Raw genomic sequence first — 24,120 nt, 5'->3', positions numbered from 1 at the left:
GCCGGGCCCAGCAACATCCTCTCAATAAAGCAGAGCTCTGCCGTGTGGCTGCAGCGGGGGACGGGGAGACCCCAGAACCACGGGGACGGGCGGCGGGGCAGTCTACCCACGGCAGGCAGAGGAGACGGCAGAGCAGCTGAGGACGGCCAAGGACTCGCCGTTGAGAGCGTGGGGAGCCAGCAGAGAGTGGCGGACTGGCCCACCCCTGTCGGGAAGCTGCGTTCACCCCGGGCTCAGCCAGGGCTTGGAGCACGGGGCTCAAGGCACCGTGACAGAAATGCTCTATCCTAAGTGGTTCCCTGGCATCGGGGCCTTGAACCCTGACGACGTCACAGTGTGGCCTCACAGACGAGGAGCCTGAGACAGAAGTCAATGAACGAATGAACGAAGCCACCCCAGAGTGGGCCCCCAAGAACAGGCCCTCCGCTCTCTCTCTGCTGTGTGCCTCTCGCCTTCTTCCCGGTGCGGGCACCAGCTCCCCGCACTGTTCTCCTAAACCCCTGGAACGCTCTGCTGTTTACCAGATCAAAGCTCAGTGAGCTCGGGGGCGGCCACGGCGAAGGCCGCTTGCCCCAGAGCACCCACCCCTAAGCCACACTGAACGTCACCCAGGATGCTGGGCCAAGCGTGGGTTGAAATTTAACCGTCCGGGTTGCGGGGGTTGGGTGAGTTTCTACACAAAGACGTGGGCCGACCCCATCACACGGCTGTCCTGATCCGAGCAAGCCCAGAGAGTAGGAGAATCACCTCTTTTTACTGGGGTCCGTGGGAGAGCAGACCCAGTATGCTAGGGACCCTGGTATTGGGCAGGAGCCTTCGGAACGCCTCTGGTTTCTCCGCCTCGGTCACGCAGCTGTGGGGGGCCCCCCGCGGTCATCCGCGAAGGCCAGAGCGATGCTGCTCCCAGGGTCCCTGCGCACAGAGGAACCGGAGCGACGCTTGTAAGTAGATCCTGGGGTTTCCCCGGATGTGGCCTGACGTTCGGCTGATGCTGTGGTGTCTTCCAGAGCGGGAGGCCGTCGGACCGGACCGCTCGGGCTCAGGTTCGCAGTCTCCTCTCCTATGGGCGACCTTGGGCAGTTCCCTTCACCGCAGCTCCCTGGGGCGATCAAGAGGGTGAGAGTCTCAGAAGAAGACAGGTAGGAAGCGCCCCCCAAATTGAGCTGTTGTTAGGAACATCCAGCCCCACCCCCACTCCAAAACCCATCTGGCAGAGACCGTTTTCGACAACAACACCGTAAACAGATCATGGAACCCGCTGGGTCCACAGTCAGCTTCCGTCGGCTGCACCCTGGAGGCACCCGTCCTTAACGCCCTGGGACCTTGGACTCATGCCGCTCCCTTTCTGGGTCTCAGATATCCCCCCCAACCCCCGTCAAGAAAAAAAAAAAAAAAAGAGCTAGCGGTAAGGTCACTGCCGAAGGTCACTTCTGAAATACCAGCGCTTTCCGAGTTGGACGGTTGAAAGGGCTTCGGAGCCAGAGGCTCCCGAGTGTGGGCGCTCGGGACAAGTGACTGGCAGAGGTGAGAGCGGGGACAGAGGCTGCGCTGAGCCCCAGTCCCCACGCCTGTGAGAGGGCAGACTAAGCGTCGCACGGGGTTACGTGAAGACCGCACGACAGGTGTAGAAAGCCTGCCACACACCAGGCTCTCAGTGAACATGACGGAGACTCACTCAGAGCGGGTCCCCGGACGGGCAGTGGCGTCACCCCCTGGGAACTTGCCGGAAATGAAGACCCCGGTGCCCCGCCCTAGACCCACCTGTAAATTTCAGGGTACAGGAAGGCCCTCCCACCTGCGCCCCCTCCGACCCCAAGTCCCAGAGGCCACTGCTCCGTCTCCTTGAGAGCTCAGCCTTCTGGTGCCTTCCTCGGTGCTCCTAGAACGGGTCTGCACGTTCACAAGACTTCTCAAAAAAACAAAAAGTGACCCCTCTGTGCACGTTGGTCAGCCCCTTGGCTTCCTCCAGTCTCCTCCGGGGACACCTGCACCATTGCCCGTCGGCACCCAGCCCCGCTCTACTACGTGCTTCGACCGGGAAGGGCATCAGGCCACCTAGACCTGAATCCAGCTGTGTGCCCCTCGGCAGCCTCTTAACCTCTCTGAGCCCCGGTCGCGTGGCCTGTAAGAGGTGGGCCATCCCAGCACTTCTCTCGCAGAGCTGTTGGACGCAGACCTGAGGTCGGGCGTGCGGGGCTCAGAACCGCGCCGGGCACCTTGCTGATGCTGTCCCCGTGCCACCCTGTTGGGGGACCTCAGGTGGCACCCAATTTTTAACTACTACCAACCACATTCTCACATGTCCTCACACACGCATGTAGGACACAGTGACGTTCCGTCTAAGTCCGCCCACGCCCTGGCCTCTGGGCTACTTCCAGGCGTCCAAGGTTTTACTCCAGAGTCCACGATGCGCGAGTACGTCCTGCCAAACGGAGACGGGGCTTCCTCGGTCACTGACGCTTCCGGTCTAGTGTTTTGTGTACTGGGGTTTGCAGCGCATTTCCCCGGGGGACAAAAAACAAGTTTGTTCCCAAACAAACTTGGGGTCTCCCTTCTCTGCAAGGATCCGCTCCAGGCCCCCCGGCAGGTGCGCGAAAGCGCAGACGGCATCGAACGTTACAGACACTCCTAAACACACGTCCACGGCAAGTTCACACTGACCCAGTTCGAGATAAACAACACGACTTCTCACAGAGCGGAACAGCTGTCACGTAGACTTGTAGTGAAGCCACGGGCGGCAGGTACTCTCTCAAAACGACTGCACCACACTCCCCTTCCAGCGGGGACGGGAGACGATCCAGCACCCGCAAGGCCGGAGGGCACGGAGTCGATGACGTAGGCACCGTGAGGGACATTGGGCTCTCAGGGCCCAGAGGTGACCGACTATGGGGCAGAGGGAGAATCTTCGGCTTCCTCCCAACCAGACACCTTTGTCGGTCTCCGGAGAGACGCAGGTCACATGTGGGCCACATCTGTGACGTCCAGCCGCCGGCGAGGTCTGCGTGCAGCCCAGCTCCACGCCAGCCTCCCTGTCGAAGGGACGGAAACTAGGGAGGTTCACGGGGTTGTACCATGGACATGACGCAGTCAGGACCTGTGCCGGCTCAGGGGCCTTTGAGGAGAGAACCAACCATGGACAACCCCGGGCTGCTGCTGTGACACTGAGTTACAGCAGGACGCAGCTGGGACAAAAGTCTAGGTTGTCGTCCTCCACGTGTCCGTGGTGAGCAGGAGGCTGGCGGAGACCAGGCTGGGTCTCCAAGGTCTGGTGAACCCTGGTTCCTAGGCCCCGAGATGGCCCGCACGGCAGATGGCCACGGCTCTGCCCAGTGGGCGGGCACGGACTTGTTGTGACCATGACCGTGAATTAAAACCAGACCAGCGCAGCGCCAGGAAGTCAGTGCTGACGGAGGGTCGGAGCAGAGTTGGATCCAGGCACCACACGTGTGGGCAGAGCTGTTGGGTGGCCCGGTGGCCCCTGGGCTCCATGTCGGTCCAGTTCCAGACGGCTGTCCCCCCTAGGGGCTCGTCTGTAAGGGTTACTGCCTCCCCTGTGGGGTTAATAATTCCGAGGTCTCAGCAAGGCCTGCCCTTCCTTCTCTCCGCCCCAGGGCACCCCCTCTGGAAGGGCCCGGCCTCTGTGCCCGGAGGCACCCGGCAGTCCCCTGTCAACATCCACTGGAGGGACAGCGTCTACGACCCGCAGCTGCAGCCCCTCAGGGTGTCGTACGCCGCGGCCAGCTGCCTGCACGTCTGGAACACCGGCTACTTCTTCCAGGTGGAATTCGACGACTCGGCCGAGGAATCAGGTGAGCCTGGGGCAGGGGAGGAGGTGGGGTTGGGGGACCTTCCTCTTCTCCTGTCCCAGCCCGAGAGCGGCGCTATGCTGGGCGGGGAAGGGGCCCGGGGCTTTGCTTATGCACAGTGTTTGGGGGGCAAGGAGCAGAGGTGTCTCAGCGTTGCCGGACGGGGAGACGGTGCTCAGGGTCAGGGTTAGGATGCCCACCCCTGACGTTCGCCGGACATTCCAGGGGCCGGTCAGGAAGAAAGGAGAGGCCCATAGAGACATAGAACATGGCACATCACAGCAATAATGGGCAGGTCCGGGCAGGAGGGAGAGGGGAAGCGGCCCTGGAGCCTAAAGGCAGAGGTAGAAGAAAATTGTGCCGACGAGGCCTGGTACCCTCCCGGCTTCCCGGCTTTTGTCTCACGGACTGCCGGCTGCTGGGGCGGGGGGATGGCGGGGAGGAGCGCAGGGCACTGTAGCAGGGGAGGGGAGGGGAGGGCTGGGGCGGGGAGACAGGGAGGCCCTGAGGGCGGCCCCAGGAGTCTCCAACCCCCTGCCGATCTCAGCACCCCGCCAAGGGCTTCGTGTGGACCCTGCCCTCACGGGCTCCCCAGCATGCCGGGGGTAGGACAGGGGCTCTGTCGGGGCTGGGAAGGCATTTGTATCTGGGCTGCTGCTGGACTGCGTCTGGGGTTCCCTCAGCACATGCCGATACCCCCTGAGCCCTGCGCAGGCCGAGCGTCTGTCCTTTTTCCGGGAGCGGGGATCGGCGTCCACAACACAATGGCAGAGGCATCCTCCGTGAGACCATCCCACCGAGGGTTTTCTGGGCGTCCCCAGAGGGCATTACTTCACACGTGACATCACAGCTCGTTACTGGGCAGGGGGTGGTCCACGTGTCCCCCGTGACTCCGCAGAGAGGCCCCGAGGGGGCTCGAGTTCTCTCCGAGACTAGTGTCATTTCCCCGTGATTACCCCAGCCCCGTGGGCAGCTGTGTGCGGCGTCCTGGGAGGGCTTCCAGGGAGCCTCCGCACCTGGGGACCCCCAAACACCACTCAGTCCCAGGTCCTCGCTGGGCCAGCCCTCCGCCCATCCGCTCCCGCAAGCCCCGTCATCGGACTCTGGGACCCACTGCCCAGCGAGGACGTGAGCCGTGCGAGGGCAGGACGACTGTTTCATAGGAAGCGTCGCGGGCACTCAGCCCGCGGATAGGTGAACCCGAGCGGGGAGTTAGCGAAGCGAGCGAGCCCCCAGTTCTTCCCCTGGAGCTGGAGAGCAACGCGCCCGCCTCCACGGCTGTCCGGGGACAAGTGAGACCGCCGCAGGGAAGCACTCGGCCTCGCACAGCGTCGCAAGGACCAGCTCCCAAGGTGGGCTGCCACCACCTGCTCTGGCTGCTTCCTCCGTGGTCCGCAGCAGGACCGTGGAGCCGATGTGGCATCTCCGAACACAGGCCCCAGCGTGCCTCCACCAAAGTCAGGGGCAGGTCCGCCCCGCCCTGTGTCCTGGCTCTGTCGCCACACCTGGGCTTGGACGCCTCGAGATTCTGGGTCACTCAGCCCGGGAGACGCCTGAGCCTGCACAGCGCCCACATCGGGCCCCCGGAACCACGCGTAGGCCGCACACCAGCCTTGCTGGGGAGGGGCTGGACGACGGGCGGAGGCCCGGCTGGATGCACAGGAATGGCCTGGGCCGGGCCCTGCGAGGCGCTTCTCAGACATCGGGGCCCACCTTTCCAGGTGACCCCTCTGCTCCTCCAGGCAAGAAGGGAGCGGCGGCCTGTGTGCCCGGAGCTGCTTGCGGGGACCCCCGTGACGCTTCCTGCATGGCACATGGCTTGCTGAGTGCCGGGGACCAGAATGCCAGCGCCAGCCGACACTTACAGGGAGGCACTTCTGGAGGCACGAGACAGGCTGAAGGAGAAGGGGCAGGCCGCGTGCCGGGAGCCCCGCGAGCACGGCAGCCGGCCGGGGGCACGACCCTGTCTGCTCCGTGTGCCGGCTTGTCTTCCGGCCCGTGTCGGTCTGTGCCAAGCTCAAATTCCCAAGGAGCAAACTAAAATCGGACTTTCAGGTTTAATGGGCTTTGGATCATTTTTTTTTTTTTTTAAAGATTTTATTTATTTATTTGACAGACAGAGATCACAAGTAGGCAGAGAGGCAGGCAGAGAGAGAGGAAGGGAAGCAGGCTCCCTGCTGAGCAGAGAGCCCGATGCGGGGCTCGATCTCAGGACCCTGAGATCATGACCTGAGCCGAAGGCAGAGGCCTTAACCCTCTGAGCCACCCAGGCGCCCCTGGATCATTTTTTTAAAATTTTATGCAGCAACTTTAAAAGACTGAATGAAGAATCCCAGGTCCTGGGGCGGCCTGGGCGGCTCGACCGGCGGCGCGTCAGCTCTTTATCCCAGCCCAGGTCCCGATCTCAGGGTCCGGAGCTCGAGCTGCCTGCTCCAGGCTCTCTGGCTACCGCTCAGCGGCGAGTCTGCTGGGGGTTCTCTCACCCTCGGCCGCTTCCCTACCGCGCTCCCTCAAAAAAAAAAAAAAAATGAGTAGTAATAGGTCCTGAACTTTTTTTAAAAGATTTTATTTATTTATTTGACAGAGATCACAAGTAGGCAGAGAAGCAGGCAGAGAGAGAGAGGAGGAAGCAGGCTCCCCGCTGAGCAGAGAGACTGATGCCGGGCTCGATCCCAGGACCCTGAGATCATGACCTGAGCCAAAGGCAGAGGCTTAACCTACTGAGCCACCCAGGCGCCCTTCAAAGATTTTATTTATTTATTCATGACCAACAGAGAGAGAGAGAGAGGCAGAGGGAGAAGCAGGCTCCCCACTGAGCTGGGAGCCCGACGTGGGACTCAATCCCAAGACCCCGGAATCATGACCCAAGCCAAAGGCAGAAGCTTAAGCATCTGAGCCCCCAGGCACTCCAGTTCCTGAACTTTCATTGTGTGCTTAATAGTCATGGGAATATACTAATGACTTAGAGAAAAACGGATGCTGTTGGGGACGAGTTACTACAGAGCTCACACTCTTCTAGGATTATTATGCGTAGTTATGGGTCTTTCTGATACCTGTAGAGCAGATTTATTTTCCTTTAAGTCACAAAATAGAAAAGCTGTGAAGGCTTGGACTTCTGCGTGTGCTAAGAGACATTGATTTGACAGAGTCGCTCCCACTCCCAGGGAAAGGGTCTGGCGGCTGAGCGAGGCACTCATGCCGCCCTCGGTCAGGGGAGCCCCTGGAATGCTGACCTGCGTGCCCAAGACCCAGAGCGCCGGGACGCTGGGGGAAGTGGGGGTCCCCGCGGACACCTCGATGCTGTTGCTGGAAGGGGAAGGCTCGCCTCCCTCGGGTGAAGGACAGTGTGGCCCCGACAGACCCACAGTGGAGAGGCTCAGTGTCCTCACTGCCTTCAAGGGGTGACACAGGCTGAGGGAAGAGCGGTGTGTGGAGGGTCGGCGCGAGCCGCGTTCCTGCGCGTGGAAAGCTCGCGTCCCCGCCCCACGTCCGCCTTCCCCGGCCCCTTCTCCTTGCCTGTGCTTTGCTCGTACCAACGTGAGCTCCTTCCCACGGCTGTTTGCTCCCGTTTCACAGATTAAGAGAAATGCCGCTCAGAGATTCTCATGGCCGAAGGCCACCGAGCCCTCGAGACGGGATTCTCTGTCCTCCAAAGAAGGCAATTTTAGGAGCACGAGCCTCTGGGGGGAAGTCTGTATCCAGCATCCACAGAGACCAGGCGTGAAGCTGACCCCGCGTGAAGGAAGGAGAGGTTAGCGCCTGGCGAGAAGGTTCTGGGCTCCTGGTCAGGTCCCCAGAGAGCCAGCAGCCAGCTCAGGGTCCCAGCCAAGTCCATGTCCAGTGAATGCCCCCCAACGGGACACTGGGACTGCCATCCCTCAGCCAGCAACCAGCAGCCCACACCCGACTCTCGGGACGTGTGTGTGCCGGTCAAGGGTGAATCTGTTGCTCTGATGTTGTAAGGGCGTCTCACCGCATGGGTGTCTTGGACTCTGGACGTTCCTGTGTCCTTTGGGAGATCAGGGTCAGATATGAGGCTGGCAGAGAACACTATTACAGATCATAATTATCCCTAAAATCACAAATCCAAGCCTCCTCTGGGTTAAGAGTTTCCCCCTCTTGAATTTTCACACGGAGTATAGTTCATCGACTTGGGCATGGCCCGTCCGCGCAGCCGCCTCTGCTTCAGGGATCCGTCCAGGGGCGGGCGTGCAACTCCTGTCAGACCACTGAGCGCCAGAATTCTCCTGGGAGATGCTGGAAGAGGATCCCTTCCTGCCGGGGATGTGCCACGCTCAGCTGCACGCCGGGGCCCCTGGTCTTCAGAGAGCGTAAAGCCAAGAGGTGGAGAGAAGCCGAAACCACCGCTGGAGCCTCTCAAAGCAGCTGTGCCTCAGGCGGACCAGCCCCCGCACCAATAAATCTCTCCTTTTTGCTTAGGTCAGTTTAACGAATGCTTCTGGCCCTTGTTCCCAGCAGCCCTGATCCAGACGGCCCCAAACAGTGGCTGCGTGAGAGAGAGGAATTGGGAAGGATACACGTGTCGGGGACCGGAGCTCGTCCGGTGCCGTCTGCCCCAGTGCGAGGCAGAGGCAGACAGAGCCCAGAGGGGACAGTCAGAGCTCGGTGTGCGGAAACTCCCACATGGGCCTGACCCTTCAAACGGGCTCTGCAAACACCGGTCGATGTCCGGCGACCGGCCTTCCAGGACTTGGGGAGCGGCCGGAAACCCTTTGTAGTCTTTGCCCCTTTCCCGGGCATAAACACCCCCACTCGGCCGGCTTCCAGCTCCCAGCACGGTCGGATCCCGAGGGCGGCATCCTCTGAACAGGGCACGACATCTTTTGGGGTTTCGGAAACTCCACTCAGGCTGGCAGGAGCCAAGGAGAGAGCCATTCCTGGGCTCAGATCCTGAGAAGTCCTGGGTGTGTCCGGGTCGGGTGGCGGGACCGGGTGGCGGAGCGACGACCCCTGAAGGAATGAAGGAACAGAATGGAAGTCGGGAAGCTCCCCGTGGGCTCTGCCTCGCCGCGGTGGGGTCCTCCCAGGCTGGGGACGCCCAAAGCCGAGCGCCCGGACTCCCGCTGCTCTGGTTCCCTTCCACCCGAGTGGTTGGGGGAGGCCGGGCCTCCGCCCCCACAGCTGTGTGGCTACGGCCCCAGGGCTGATCCTCCAAGCCCAGTGTGGCCGCTGAAGCCCTCACGGCGAGTGAGTGAGGACGAGCCCGCCGGGGAGCCAGGTGCTGTGTGCCCAGAAGTGGGGGTGGTCGGGGCGGGGAGGCGCACTCCACACTCTCGCCACTGGGCCTGACGTGCCGCTGCCGACCCTGAGGGCCCTCCCCGGACGCAGGGGGGCTTTCGGAGTCCCACGACTTCCGGGCCTGATGCAGCCAGGCCTGTGTGGTGACCTGGCCCTGACCCCCACTTTTTGGCTTCTCCACCACCTTCTCAATCTGGTTCAAAGGACCCACCCTCCCAACCCGCCCAGCCACAGACCGAAAGAATTATCTGGGTGTCTCTCCCTGGCCATATAAATTACTAGATAACCCCCCCTGTGGCTCACGTCCACCCAGGCCGATCTGGTTTTACTTTACTTGTCATTCTCCCAAAAGCCCAGTTTCCTCTTTTCCTTCTCCTACTCGAGTTCCCAGGCCCCACTCCCCTGTCCCAGGCTCGATTCCCAGCCCCCCACCCCGACTTCCACACCTCCTGCCTTCGCTCACCTCCGCTGGAAATTGGGGACTGCCAGGAGCAAAGAAAATTTAAAAAGCACCTGAACAACGGACCGCGCCAAAACACACGCAGGAAGAAGCTGAGAATCAGGAGACGGGAGATGCGCCCACAACCCACCCCGCCAAACCCCTGGACAGACGGAAGGAAGCGCCTCGGGAGTGGGGAACGTACAACGTGGAGAATTAACACTGCAGAGTCCGGGATCGCTCGGGCCGGGTCCCTCCGACAGCTACTGCCAGAAACCCAGAGCCAAACACAACCAGGAGGCCCAGACATTTTCCGTCGGCGCGGAAGGTTCCAGCACTGTCTCCAGCGGGCGAGGGATACGAGTGCTTGGAGATTAGTGCTGGCCAGGCCAGCGCTGCTGAAGAACAGAGGCAGAGACCGCGGGGCCTTCCAAGGAACGAGAGATGGGGGGGAGGTGGCGCTGAGGGCCAGGGAGGAGGGGCTGGCGCAGGGGCCGCAGGACGGAGAGCTTCCCAGAAGGGGAGGCAGCGAGGGGGGAACCCGGGAAAGGCAGCGTCCACCGTCGGACACCCCTCCCCACGCACACACTGCCTGACCTGGGGAGCGCCCTTGCCCCAGCCCCACAGGGCGACCCTCCCCTCAGGGTGTCGCCACAGTCACCCCCGCCGGACGGGGTCGGCCAACCGCGTGCTGACTGGGTGCGGGTTTTATCTCATTCCGTCCTCCCAAGTACCCCAAGAATCGGAAACTGTTCCCACTCAGGGACAGGGACACCCTCACCCGACGCTCAGCCCAGGGCTGTTTCCACACCCTGCGCCGGGCTGGCGGCCGGCTGTGCGGGCTGGGGCCTCGCAGGGCAGAGCCTGAGGCCGGGGAGCTGAGGCGTCCGTCCCGTGCAGGCCCCGTCCTCCTGCGAAGGGGAGTGCAGGGCACGGGCGGGGGCGTCCCCACACGCCAGCCCGGTCTCCGGTGGGGGCGGGGCCTGCACTGCGTCTCTGCCCCGAGGTCGGTTACTGCTGAAGGTGGGGTGAGGGTCCCACTGGGGCAGAGGTGTGTGGCAGAGAGGAGGGAGAGAAGCCGTGAGGTCTGACGTCAGCACGAACGCGTCCCCTGAGCTCTCTGACCCTCAGTCCCCTCCTCTGGGAGGCGGAGATCGGATCGGAACAGGCTAGGGAGGATTTAAAGAGGGTCCTGGGGAGCGCGTGGCACCCTGCCCGCTGAGTTACCCCTGGGGTGACGCACTGCCCTTCACCGGACAGGAAAGCTGCCCCGGGAGGCGCTGCCTCCACTAGAGGGAGCACGGAGAGGGCCGAGAGGCAGCCCCGAGAGGCAGCCCCGCCCCGCTGCATCTCCCTGCTCTCGCTCTAGGACCCCGACCCCGCAGCCCAGGACTCCAGGTGCTTGCGTGACCCTCACTCAACTGGCCACGGGAGAAAGGCCCCCTCCTGACATATGGGCAGCCCCCCGAGGGTCACTCTCAGGGACAGGAGCGGGTAAGTAAGGCGTGAGGCACTAAAGCGCTCCCCACATCCAAGTGGATGCTTTTCCAATTTTCTCTTTAAAGAGTTTGCTTATTTATTTGACAGAGAGAGAGAACAAGCAGGGGGAGTGGGAGAGGGAGAAGCAGGCTCCCCACTGAGCAGGGAGCCCGATGCAGGGCTCCATCCCAGGATCATGACCTGAGCCGAAGGCAGACGCTTGACCCACTGAGCCCCCTAGGAGCCCCTCAAAGTGGATTTTAAGTCACTTGTAAAGTGGGGCCAATAACAGCCTTTGATCCCCTAAATGACCGCTGGTCACCACCCCCCAGTGCCAAGAGATTCCCCCCGGGCCTGGCTCCTGAGAGCAGAGAAGTTCATGAGCCTTCGCCAGCGAGATCAGTGCCCACCGCACACCCGGGAGCACCGCTGACGTCTGCTTCTGCCCTGGAGACAGACCACGGTGCTGGGCCAGGCGCCTGCAGGAGGCGTGAACAGAGGGGTCCCCGGGAAGGGGTCCTGTGCGGTCACCAGCAGGCCCGCGGCGATGGCGATGACGGCGGACCGCAGACGGACGTGCCCGGGATGGGGATCGGAGATGGGATCGTCACAGTTCTGTCCTGGGGGAGGTTTTCTACCACAAATTGGTAGAGGCCCCAGCAAACGGGAACCCTCTTTGCCGAGGTGGGCCAGAGCCCCGGGGGCCAGAGGGCGGCCTTCCACACTTCATTCTCCTGCGGAAGCAGATGGGCAGGACTCGGGCTGCTGGGACACTGCGTCAGAGTCGGCGAGGAGTTCTGAGGGCAGCTTCACGGTGGGGAGAGCGTGGGGCCGTGTCCATGGGCTCCAGTCCTGTGCTGTGCAGGGGGGTGACCTTGGAAAAGGCTCCTGACCTTGTAGCTCTCCACCTACCAAAGAAGGAGTAGAAGGCGCACCCACAAGCCCCTCCCGTCCCGTGGCTTCCCACCCCGGCTTGGGTGTGGACAACCTGGGAGATTCTTCCGCAAGGGCGCTGTCGGCGGGGCTCTAGCAGGTGTCCAGCTAGGGTGGACCGAAGCCGCGTCCAGTTAGTATCACGCGTTCAGGGACCTTATACGTGAGCCTACAGAGCATTCTAAGGTGCTTGAGCAGGAAGGGACCACAAGAGCCTTCCAGCTGGGAATATTTTTTAACAGATGACATGAGTCCGTGCGGGTTTGGTGACCGTTGAGTCTCCAGCGTCATCGCCATGACAGCCCTCGGCCCGGCACTGTGCCGCCGCCACCTCCGTTTAACCACCTGCGCTTACTGCCCAGGTGGGGGAGGCTGAGGCTCAGACAGTGAAGGTGAGGCAGGGGTAAGCCACAGGCCCAGGCAGGCCTAGGCATCGTTCCTGCCGTCTGGCACTCTGGTTCTGGAAAAGACGAGGTCAGCCTGCGCGGGTAAGCGTGTTACTGCCCGGGGCACCTCCTGCAGGGAAGTTGCTGGGACGAGCCGCACACTCACCCCCAGGCTTGCCTCACGGTCGCGAATGGGTGCATCTGGGGGCATGAGGTCTCTGGCTGGCCAGTGCTACGAAGCTCCATCACACCACGGATAGAAGGTGCCGGACGGGAGCAAGCAGAAAGATTCCCACGGCCCCGCTTCGGGGTCCTGTAATTTCCTGAGACTGTGTTTTCTGCTTGGAAGGGCAGCGTGGAAAAGGTGTGGTGGGTTTTGGTGTGGGACCTGGGCTCAAGTCCTAGCTCCTGTTGCTGGGATGCCCAGCAGCCCGCCTGCCCTCTCCTGCTAAGTTACGGCGTGACACAACCGCAAAGGCCAGTGGGCTCAAGTTCCTCTCCCCTCCAGGGGAGAAAAATCAGCCCCCTTTGTCATCTGAGCCACAGAAAATCGCTATTAAAGCCTTGTGATTCCAAGCCCCCGGGAGGCCTTCCGGACCGCAGAGCGACTCCTTCATGCTCTCATGCTGTGGCCACGGAGAGATTCAGGCTTTGGGACTTAGGATGTTTTTTATATGCTTCTCTCCGTGTATTTCTAATAACGGAGGTATAACTCACGTGTGTGCGCCCAGGAGAGTAGATCCCCTCCTGAAACCGTAGCAGTCTGCGACCAGACGAGAACCTGATGAGGCCCGAGACCAACAACCCTCATTTTCGAGTAAAGCGGCGAGCAGAATCCTGGACTGAATCTGGTTTCAACTTTACCATTCAGCCTTTTCTGCTCCTTATGATGAAGTTCTAGAACCTAGGTGAGGTTCGGTGGGCTGAGGTCCGGAGCCGATGACCAAGAAAGAATTCTTGAGACATCTTTGGTGCAAAATGGTGGTTTATTAAAGACCGGGCACAGGACCTGTGGGCAGGAAGAGCTGCTGCCCAAGGTTGTGGGAGATGGTAGGTTTTGTACCCTGCGGTTGGGGAAGGTGTGGGGAAGGGAGTTTTCATATGCTAAAGAGGGCCTACAGGTGCCAGGATGTCCCAGGCCTGCCGGAGGCCTTGCCCTTGCTGCTGGATCAATGTTGTCTTTAGACCAGCCATTAACACCAAGATAGTTGGGAGACTTTTTGGTGGGATGTCCTAATCCTGCTATCAATCGTCTTTGTTAGTGAGATTTAGGACATTTGTAAGCCAAGGGAGACTCCTATCTTGCAGGATTGTGAGCTCTGCAAGTGAACTATTTGCTTATTGTTCAGGGCAGTCAGGGCTGCCTGAGGAATATCACACGTATGACTGAGGGGGAGCGGATGGAGAGGGGCACAAGGTGCCAGCTTTTGCTTTGTCTTCAGCCAGCCACGTGCTCCCTCGTCACTTACACCGTTTATGGCCGAAACAGGACTGAAAACCGCACCAGCCAGCAGCCTCCGTCAGTAGCAGTGGTCACACAGAGGAGCCGGTGTGGGTGCCCCGGCCTGGGGTCTGCCGGTGGGTGCGGGGCTCCAGACCGGCCCCCAGCCCCGTGGCCCCGAGCTCCCCTCAGCTAAAAGCAAGGGACATCGCAGTCCCCATTCTGTCGGTAGCAGCACTGACGGAAATCTGCTAGCCACGGGCGACCAGGGCGAGGCCAGGCGTGCCTGTGGGATTCTCAGCCTCACCCTGGGCTCGGGACGCTGGAGAGCCAGGGTCCCCATCACGGACGCTCCTGTCTGCTGACAGCTCTCCAGGAGGCCATGCCGGGTACTTAGGGTGACGTAGAAGAGAGCCTACCAGTAAGTGCTGGTCATAGAGAGACGCCATGGGGCGGGGGCCGCCTGCGGGTCAGCGCTGACGGGGAAGGCAGTGAGCCGTCTCAGAATTTCTTCTCGTGAACGTTTCGCTCGGGATATACTTGTTTACGGAATTCCTCGGTGGTGGAATTCCAGCTGCTCCTTTTTCATTCAAAAGACATCATTTTTTTAGATTAAAGAAAATTCTGGAAACCTTCTAGGACTGCAGCGAGTCTCGGAAAGGGTTTCCTCCGGCTTCTGGCCGCCCCGCAGGGAATGGGGTCCCTGCCGCCACCTGGTGGCAGCGCTGGCTTCTGCACACGCTCTGCCCGCTGGGGCCGGGGACAGGGACCGAGGTGAACACAGACAAGTCCCACCTCCCACGGGGCCCACCTTTCGGTTTGTCCTTCCTGCAGGACATCAGTCTTTCCAGAGTGTGACCCCCCCGTGTGGTTAGACGCGCTCCCCGCAAAACCCAGTCCAACGCAGAGACACACCAACACTCGAGTCCCGCTGGTCTCGTTTCCAGGGATCTGCGGCGGCCCCTTGGAAAACCACTACAGGCTGAAGCAGTTCCACTTCCACTGGGGAGCGACGGACGAGCGAGGCTCGGAGCACACGGTGGACGGCCGCGTGTACCCAGCAGAGGTTGGTAGATGTGCTGGCCGCAGCTACGTGGCTGCTTTCTCCGTCCCGGCCTCGTGTGGAGGGCGGAGGGTGACCGGCCGGCTTGGTTGCCCAGGAGGGGAGCATTCCCCGGACACGGGACTCTGGGGGCTCAGACCGGAGCAGTGGGTCGCCCTACGCTTCAGTCACACAGCTGTCCTAAGACCAGGGTACCATTCACACTTTAGTCTAACAAAAGGAGAGACCGAGGTTCTAAGCGGCTCTGTGACGTGCCAAGGTCGGTCCCTGGGATTCAGGAGTCGCTCCCTCTGCCATGTGCCGGGTACTGGTCAGTGCTGGACTAGAAGCTTCTGGTCCTTCGAGGCACTTGGGGCCTTCGATGGAGACCTGAAAATCCTTACAAACAGAGATCATCTTCTTGAAAGGACGAGACGTTGGCCTCGTTCCAAAATGGGACTCTGTAGGGAAAATCGGTAGGGATAAATGTTGGGAGTTGGTGTTCGTAGCTATGACAGGGCAGCAGGGGAATCACCCCCATATTTTAGTGGCCCTGGAGGAACTGTTCAGTGAGACCCTGTGAGGCCGTCACCCCAGATCCGATGGTGAACAACCGGCCACATTCACTCGATCACTCCTCTTTCCACACTCCCGTCCCTCCGTCCACCCACCGACCCCCCGAACGAGGCTTTAACAGAAGAGGTCGCTGCAGAGGGAGCAAGACCGGAACCTGGGCCCGCCGGTGGCTCTCCCTGAGCGAGCCGAGCCGGGGCTGCCAGCCCCATTCTGGCCAGGCCTCTGGCCCATGTGGGGGCGTCCGTTTCCCGCCGCGCTTCGAAGGTAAATCCACTTCGAAGCTGGGGTCTCTGAAGGAAGCTGCCTGCAGCCAGGCCCAATGCCCCAACTAGAGTACCCGTGGACCCCACACTCTTGGCAAGGCCCCCCAGCCCTGGAACCGAGCAGCTGCATGGAGAGGGTCTTGGTGACCACGACAGGCTGTGGGCTTTCTGGACTGTTGGTGTGGACGTGGAGCTTGGGTGGCCATTCTAGCCCAGCTCTCATCCCGTAGAAGGACCTCTGTGTAGACACCCGGGCCCCTTCTTTGGTCTGAACCAAGCTCGGCCTCGGGAGGACGTCACACGGAACCCAGGGCAGGCCCCGGCACTAGGCTTCCCCTCTTCCCCGGCCCGTCCTCTGCCGCTCATGGCCGGCGGACCAATCCCGATGCCGAGTTTGGGCTCGGCAAAACCCGAGGAGGGACGGAAAACAGGGGCCTCGGTGAGGTTCCAGAGAGAATGACGGACATGGGGAGAAGAGCAATTCGGCTGGCCTCGGTCACATTAAAAATCAGGTGTCGTTTATCCGAAACTCAAATTTAAATGAGCGTCCCGGAGCCGGTCTGGCAGCCTCGCTCGGGTTTCTGGGAGAGAGGACACCTTCCCGCCACCAAGTCCCACGTCCCCCCGTGAAGCCGAGCCTCCTTCCCCTTCCCCGGAAGCGCCCAAACCCTTATTTTCTGCGGTTCTCGCTGGGGAGCCCCAGACAGGCCACACGCCTGAATCCAGTCAAACCGGTAAAGGGAGCAATGGGCGCCGGGTCCGGCCGGGGAAGGAGGAGCAGCTGCGGTCTGGCCATCAGGACCGACGTCCTGCGTTTCTCCTCCCCTCCAGCTGCACTTAGTTCACTGGAACTCGGTGAAATACCGCAATTACACAGACGCCGTAGTGGGGGAGAACGGCGTGGCCGTGATAGGCGTGTTTGTAAAGGTAACTTCGTCCGGGCTCCCCCCCAACCGTGAAGCAGGGCACCCCCGCCCGTGCAGTGGGGCGTGGGGAGTGGGCTCGCCCGCCCGCCCGCCCTCCGCCTTCTGCAGCGGCCCTTCCCGTCTGTGCCCTGCAGCTGGGGGCCCGGCACGAGGAGCTGCAGAAGCTGGTGCGAGTCTTGCCGGAAATAAAGCTTAAGGTAAGGGGCGGTCGGCACCGCCGGAGGAGCGCGTCCGCTAGAGGGATGGCTCGTTCGCAAGGGCGAGAGATGGGTTGGGTGGAAGGGTCTGGCCGAGGGCGGGTCTGAGGCCCATCCTACGGCTGGGACCCCCGGGCTCCCTCCAGCGTGTCTCCAGTGAGCTCAGTCCCTGCCGCCCGTGGGCCCCTCCCTCCTCAGTACAGGGGGTGCTGGACGCCGTCTGAGCTTCCCCAAATCCAGCCTGTCAGGCAGCGTCTTAAGGTTTCTGCCGGGTCCGCCTGTTGTGGGCACTATTCACTACGTAGCGTTTTTCCTTCAACGGATCAGTTCGGAAGAATCTTTCCACTTGTCCGCACTGAGGACATCTACCAGGATAATGTCTGTCTTAAAACCGACGGCAGTAAATACCCAACCGTCGTCCAGGGGTGCGCACACGCATGCCACCTGCCACCCGGGAGAACAGGGCGGCCGCGGGAAGGGAGCAAGCTGCCCCCGCCGGCCCGCTTGCCCAGCGAGCGCGTCGGCTCCCCTGCAGCCCCTCGGTGGTGCTCGGAGCTCAGCTGACAACAATGTGGCTTTTCTCCGGCAGCAGCTGAGAAAGGACATGAAATTCCAAAGAGATGTCGTTCGTTTGTTTGTTTGGTACCGAACAAAAGAATTCCGGGACGCGAGGAGTCCCGGGGGTCCCTGGATGGGGACGGATGGGCCCGGACCTGTCGCAACAATGGCCCGAGCGGCTCCAGATGAAAGCCGGGGGCCAGCCCTTCCTCGGCGGCTTCGCGGGGTCTGTTTGATGTGGGCGGTGTGTTCCCCTTGATGTTGACCTCGGGGCTGGCCCCGAGGGACCAAGACCAGATCCCCCCCTGCTGCCCCGTCCGCAGGTGCAGGAACTTCCCGAGGTCAAGGTGCCGGGAGCAGCCCTTCCCCGCTGGTGCGCAGCCAGAGTCAACGGAGGCTGTCTTCCCCATGCGCCCGCCTCCCCCACGGCGTGGCCTCCACCTCTCGGTGGGAAGGGAAGGACCTGGCCGCAAGGGGCTGTTGACTCTGGGGTCTGTTCTCCTTCCACGGAAGCTCTGGGGCGCGTCTGGTCCCCCACGGCCGTCTGGGAAAGCCGCACGGGAGAAGGGGTGTCAGCGAGGGTGACGGGGGAACCGTCTGGGCCTCACTTCTGGGCCTGACGCTCGACGTTGGGCCTCACGGGCGTTTGGGGGGTGGGGACCCAGTTAGACTCAGTGGCCCCTCTCTGTGCCCCATGCGGGGTGCCCCCAACACCTGGAGCCGTTCTTCACGTGGGCCATGTTAGACTCCGTCTCCGTGGCCTACCGTTCTGTGGTCTTGACAAACACGCCGTCATGGATCCCCCCAACGTTCTAATTGGTGGGAAAGCGGCGGTGGGTGGACGCCGCAGCCCCCGCCTCCAGCTGTCGCCCCTACCCCCACTCCCGCGGCCCCGGGAAGGAGGGACAGCCAGCGCGGGGGTGGGACAGGCTCCCGCAGCGTCTGGGCGCTGCCACCAATGACATGGCTTTGGGAAGGTCAGTTCTGCGTACCCTACGCTCCTCTTCAGCAGAGTAGAGACCCGTCGGGCAGCGGGTCTGAAGCTTGGCCCTTGTGGCCTGCAGGGGGCAAGGGGAGGGCATGGATTCGCCTCAGCACTCCCCACCCCGGCACTTCTCGGGTCTCGTCCCAAGTTCTCCTGTGACCCCCTTCCCTCGCAGTGTCACCAGAGCACGCAGGGTGACATCATCGGCCTCGCAGGGACCGGGAGTCCCGACACACCACCCCACAAGGGAGCTCGAAGGCGTGACCCTCAGTGACATTCCGGCCCCCGAGGCCGCAGAGCATTTCTTTCTGTGTAGGGCGTGTCCGGGACGGGCATACCCGAGGGGATGGAAAGCGGGTCGGGGGCAGGCCAGGGTGGATGGGGGAGGCGGGGGCAGGCCTGGGGTTCGTTTCTGAGTGCGGGGCTGTGCTGCGCTGACCGTGGGGATGGCTGCCGGCGTCCATCTGCGAACGCCCTGAGAGCCGGAGCACGGGGAGCTTAGGAGGGGAGGGTCCCGCGCTGTGCGAATGTTTCCATACGGTGTTCGCAGGGCAGTAGCGAGACAAGGAGTCCCACGGTGCGCGGACTGGCGCGGGCGGCGGGGGCGGGGGCGGGTGGGGGGACGTGGCTCCCGACCGCACAGCCAGCCGCTCGCCTAAGGGCTGCGTGTCTACCTGGGGGTCGGTAGTTAGGGGACAGTCGGGCCTCTGGGGCCCCAACTCCTGTGTCTAAAGGCAGGGGAGGGGCTGGACCAGCAGGAAGGCCTCCTTCCCTGGGGACGAGCACGTCTGCTCCGTGCCTGGACCCTCCCACAGTCCCGCCCCGGGCCCAGTCTGCAGGTCCGGGACCTCGGCGCTGGCTAGTGCAGTGTTGTCCCAGGCCTGCCCCCTCGGCCTTTGTCTCCCTGGCTTTGCAGAGCGGTAGGGGCCACTGCCCTGAGCCTGCCATCCCCAGGGACCCCAAGAGATGCTTTCGACACTGAGCAGCAGCCTCCGGCTGGAGAACACAACCTACATCTGCTCCCCTTCCCTCGTCCTGCACTGTGCTAAGTGGCTTCCGGATCACGGCCCCAGGACTCCTGCCCCTGTTGGCAGATTTCTTCAGGGGACCCCTAGTCCTGGGCAGAAGCAAGAGGGTCCCCTCCTGCAGGCTCCCTGGCCCCCACCTCTTTACTGCTTTGGTTTCTCACTCACTCCTTCCAGCCAGGTGGCCTCTGTGTTATTCCGCAATCCCTTCAGGCCACACCCTGCCTCAGGGCCTTTGCACTGCCTCTGCCCAAGTCCCGGAAGGCCCTTCCCCCAGGAACTCGCTGGCCTCCTCCTTCACCCCTCCAAGTCTTTACTCAAACTTCTCCTTCTCTATGAGGCATTGAGGACCATCCCTCCTAACACACAGCCCTACCCCCAGGCATTTCTGATCCCAGAGCCCCACTCCATCCCGCTTACCATGGTGGGAACAACCTGATATTTTACTTTGTGTGCGATCTGCTTTTCTCCAGTAAAAGGTGAGTCCCGTGAACGTGGGTAGTTTGTCCTGTCTGATCCTGCCCCGCACCCACCCCGTGCCTAACATAGAGTAGGGCGCACACCACATAGCTGTGGCGAATGAATGAAGGTCCTGCCCCATCCATGCCCTCCGGAGCACAGAGCAGCGGCTTTCCCCGATCCTTTGATGAAGGCCGGAAAGCCAGTAGACACGGATCCTGACCAGAGCCTGCCACGCAGGAGAGGTGCTGACGTGAGCCCCCACTTGGCTGCAGCCCAGGGAGCGACGCTCAGCAGTTGAGACCAGCGTCCAGAGGAGAATCCTGGCATAAAGGTCAGGGCAGCCTGCTTCAAAGAGACCAACTGTCCAGGAAGCGTAGTATTTTCTGGGGCAGCCACGATGGGAAACAGTCTGGTGGTTCCTCAAAAACTTGAATACAGAATGACCGTGGGACCGAGTGCGTCCACTTCTGGATATGTCCCCCCAGTAACCAAAAGTAAGGTCTTGACATGTTCCCAAGGGCATCACCCACAATAGCCCAGAGGGACAAGTAACACAAGTCTCTCTTTGGGGATGAGCGGAGAAGCAAAACGCGGTCCGTCCATGCAGCGGATTATTAGGAAGGCTATGCGGACACCTGCCCCGGCGAGCGGGGTCAGCCTGTCACAGCAGGACTGACACCGTGCGCATCCCACTCACGGAGGCCCCAGGAGGAGTCGGGTCCAGTCTAATGGGGACAGTTTGCCTGGGAAGATGGGAACGTCCTGGAGTCAAGTGGTGCTGGTGTTCGTATACGCGGACGTGCTCGGAGCCACAGGACCATAGGCTTACATGTGGTTAGGATGGTCGGTTTCATGTTACGTGCGTTATTTTACCACCGTTTCCAAAAATGACACATTTTCACACCGGAGGTACGCGAGCGTGTCTGGAAAAGGAACCTGTAAGTATGTGACGGGCGGGCGTCCCTGCCGGGCCGAGGGCGGTCACGTCTTCCCGCTTCCACGGGTGACAGCCGTGGCCTTGCGGTCTTTATCCCAGAAACGAGCTCAGCCCGTGAAGGCCTTGTCGCCCGGATGAAGACGGGGCACGGTCCCCCTCCCGCCTGCCCCCCCCGCCCCCGCCCCCGTCGCTGCCTGAGACCTGACGCCCCTGGTCTTGGTCCCGCAGGGTGCGCGGGCCGCCGTGGGCCCCTTCCAGCCCTCCTGCCTCCTGCCCGCCTGCCGGGACTACTGGACCTACCCGGGCTCGCTCACCACGCCTCCGCTCAGCGAGTCGGTCACCTGGATCGTCCAGAAGCGGCCCATCGAGGTGGCTCAGGACCAGGTGAGCGGGGCCCAAACCAGCGTGGGGACGGGACTGAAGCCGTGCGGACACGCTGCGAGCAGGGGTCAGGGTTTCCTCGTCCGGCGCGGTGTGGATGTCCCCCCGCGAGGACGGTCCTGTGGAAACAGGAGCTGGGTGGACCGGCGCGCTCGGGCTCGGTCTGGTTTCGGTGGCTTCGAATTCAGGCTCTGCGAGTCTCCCTGACGACAGACCGCCGCGCGGGGTCGGGGCTTGGCTCTGGTGTGTGTCGGGCTACGGCTACTTTACCAGAACAGAAGTGACTTAGACCCGGGATATGGGTCCCCGTCATGGGACCTCATGGGTGTTTGCAGGTGAACAGATTAACCGAGGAAGGAGAATGTCCGTGACTTTTACAAAGCCGTGGAAGAAGGTGGGCCGTTGGAGGAGAAGAGATTTCCGAGTTTGTCCCCCTACGTGGGACGGTACAACGGTCGAGGTTTCTGAGGTCCCTCGCACAGGCTGTACTAAGTTCTATACGTTGAGAGAAGATTCCAGAATGATTAGGTCAGTCAGCTGCCACTACAATAATGCTACTTAACAAATCACCCCAAAACCCAACGGCTCCTAACAAGCATCTCTTTTTCCTGCTTGTGGGTCTGTGGGTTTTCTGTGGATGGCGGGTGTTGGTGGTTTGGGTCGGGCTCAGTGTGTCCCTGCTCCTTGGACCAGGGGTACCCAGAACGGAGTCCATGGCGCATGACAGAAATGCAGAAGACCGGCAGACCCCACACGCTGCCCTCCCGCTGGCCACGGCAGGTCCCGGTGGCTGAGGTCCATGGGCGGTGCGGGGAGAGGAGCGCGAGCTCACGGAGCAAAGCCCTGATCTCGCAAACAGACTTTACCAGAAAGCCAACGCTGGCTGCCCCAGGGTCTTTGCGGGGTTCTCATTCCCTTCCTCTTCCTTTTCCAAAGAGTGCCCCCAGCCCCAGCCCGCCAAAGTAGGAGGAGATCACTTGCTTACATTTTTAAAACCTAGAGTATCCTTTTTCTGGAAATCTCGAGTGTGCGGGGACAGCCTGTCTGCGTTGGGCATTCAGAGTCCGGGGAAGACAGACACACACGCAGCGAGCTCGCCGCTGCGGCCACCGTCCCCGGGCAGGGCAGGCCTTCCCCGCCCGTCGCGCGTCTTCCTCCTGAGGCTCCGGCCTCACGATGCCACGAATATCCTCTCAGGCAAAAGTCACCGAAGGACGCTGTTTGCCCTGGAAGGCGGAATGATCCCGTCTTCTCCCACAGCAGGACTGTTAGGGACACAAGGAGGTCGCTGGTCGAGAAATGGCCCCGGGCCACCCAGCCTCGTCCTGTCACTCAGTGCACCTGTTGTGAGCCCCCTCGAGTGCCCAGGACGGCGGCTGCAGGGGTTGGACTCGGGTAGCAGCAGCAGCAGTGACGGACACTGAGGGTGGTGTCCGCGCTGCCCTGCCGTCTGGGGGAGAGACAAACAGGAGTTAACCCTTTGAAGACGGGAGCACGTATGACAGAGCAGTGCTGAGTGGGACTGTCCCCGGGGGCCGGTGGAGAGACGCTGCTTCCTGAGCGAGCCGTGCAGTGCGCCGTGGGCTGAGCACCGGGAGCCGATGTCCTCCATGCCCTCCGCGACTCTGGGGCAGCCGCCGGCTCGCTCCCCCCGCGGTCGCTGTGCACACACAGCCCCCAGCTCCCTGGGCCATCGAACCTAGCTCCTAGGCGCACCCTGAGGACAAACGAGGTGACCGGAAGTGGACTGGCAGCTCCTCCAGCGAGACTCGAGTCCGTGGTCGCCGCCTCCCACACGTCCTCACTTGACCGGGGCTCCAGGTGTTCGGTACCTGTGGCCGTGTGGTGACTCCCAGTCACCGCCGGCATCCCCCAGAGCTGCAGGGGTCAGAACATGGGGCGGGTCCAGCTTGGGATCCCTCCTGACCTTGCAGTCACGTGTCTGGGGGGGCTCCGAAGGCTTGAGCCAGGCCAGAGGCTTGTGGTCAAGGTGGCGTCTCGGTGGCCGGCACGCTGATTCTGGCTGGCGGCTGGGGGCCTCAGCACCTCCCGCAGGCGCCACTTGGATGTCCTCACAACATGGCAGCTGGCTTGTCCAGGGCAAGGGTGTTGGAGACCAAGGCGGAAGCTTTGATGCCTCTTCTGTCCCCTCCACCACCTCGTGCTGGCCATGCGCGGCCATCTCTGATTCAGCTTGTTGGGGTGGGGGTGGGGTGCCGAGCGTGTGTGCGCAGGGCAGGAGGGCCACGTGGGAGCTGGGTCACACCGCACCTGCACCCCGCCCACTCTGGCTACTCTCCGTTACAGCTGGCCGCCTTCCGCACGCTCCTGTCTTCTGCGCTGGGTGAAGAAGAGCGGTCCATGGTGGACAACTACCGTCCACTTCAACCCCTGATGAACCGCAAGGTCCGTTCCTCCTTCCAGGCTGCGGAAGGGGGCATCTGAGCGGATGTCGCCTCTGACGCTAAACACAGAGAAAGAGATCGTTGTTCCAGTCCTCGTGCTCTTCAGCTGCAGGGAAAGGAAACCACTTCAAAGCAGCTTCAGTGGGGGTGGGGGACAGAAATGTGGCACGCGGGGTAGCTCGGGGCCCATGGTGGGGCCCAAGCGAGCCCCCGCTGACGGCTGACCCAGGCCGCCAGCCTGGCCTCTGTCTGTCCACACAAACTTGTCTCAGACAGGTGCCCTCTGTGTCTCCACACGCAGAGGGATGGGAACCCACATGCATCTTCCCGGCCTCCAGACTCCTGGATGTCTTGATGTCCTGGGGCAGCCATGACGTATGACCACAAACCAGCGGGCTGACTCAACGGCAGTGCGTTGCCTCCCAGCTCCGGAGGCTAGAAGCCCACACTGGTTCTGCCGGGAAGCTGGCAGGCCACCACGGCTTCCAGGCCTGCCCGGTCCCCGGAGGTGGCCTGCGTTCCCTGCTTGAGGCCCAGGGGTTCCCGGTGTGGCCTCTCAGGACCCCGTGCCATTGAGCTATGGTCCTTCTGCTTTTTAAAAAAATTATAGTGAAACACAC

At 62.0% G+C, this 24,120-nt stretch overlaps 1 protein-coding gene across 4 annotated transcripts; it reads left to right on the top strand.

Moving 5' to 3' along the window:
- The first annotated feature begins 684 nt into the window (after nt 1-684).
- Nucleotides 685-24,120, top strand: CA5A (carbonic anhydrase 5A). Of its 4 annotated transcripts, none has more exons than XR_199541.3 (9): nt 796-941; nt 3,612-3,809; nt 10,874-10,998; nt 14,691-14,809; nt 16,456-16,551; nt 16,685-16,747; nt 20,943-21,098; nt 21,431-21,623; nt 23,403-23,496. XR_199541.3 is itself a non-coding variant. In XM_013056941.2 (9 exons), the coding sequence occupies exons 1-9, from the start codon at nt 895-897 to the stop codon at nt 23,853-23,855; spliced, it is 957 nt and encodes a 318-aa protein (XP_012912395.1). In that variant the 5' UTR covers nt 796-894; the 3' UTR covers nt 23,856-24,120. The 4 variants fall into 4 exon arrangements, 3 of the variants coding, with proteins under 3 accessions (XP_004753900.1, XP_012912395.1, XP_012912396.1); XM_013056941.2 differs by lacking the exon at nt 21,431-21,623 and adding an exon at nt 23,802-24,120 and having other exon boundaries at nt 23,403-23,501; XM_004753843.2 differs by lacking the exons at nt 10,874-10,998; nt 21,431-21,623 and adding an exon at nt 23,802-24,120 and having other exon boundaries at nt 685-941; nt 23,403-23,501.

Source organism: Mustela putorius, unplaced genomic scaffold (genome assembly GCF_011764305.1).
Source record: "Mustela putorius furo isolate JIRA1106 unplaced genomic scaffold, ASM1176430v1.1 tig00000174_pilon_pilon_pilon, whole genome shotgun sequence".
Classification (NCBI taxonomy): domain Eukaryota; kingdom Metazoa; phylum Chordata; class Mammalia; order Carnivora; family Mustelidae; genus Mustela; species Mustela putorius.
The sequence above is the reverse complement of the archived record's forward strand: the minus strand, read 5'-3'. Positions and strand labels throughout refer to the sequence as shown.

What these genes read in the sequence shown, in the direction of transcription:
- CA5A (XM_013056941.2), top strand. Translation starts at nt 895, where the DNA reads ATGCTGCTCCCAGGGTCCCTGCGCACAGAGGAACCGGAGCGACGCTT. An exon ending in ACTCTCAGGGACAGGAGCGG is followed by an intron (nt 10,999 to 14,690) that starts GTAAGTAAGGCG and finishes TCTCGTTTCCAG; the next exon opens with GGATCTGCGGCGGCCCCTTG. An exon ending in AACCCCTGATGAACCGCAAG is followed by an intron (nt 23,502 to 23,801) that starts GTCCGTTCCTCC and finishes CTCCACACGCAG; the next exon opens with AGGGATGGGAACCCACATGC.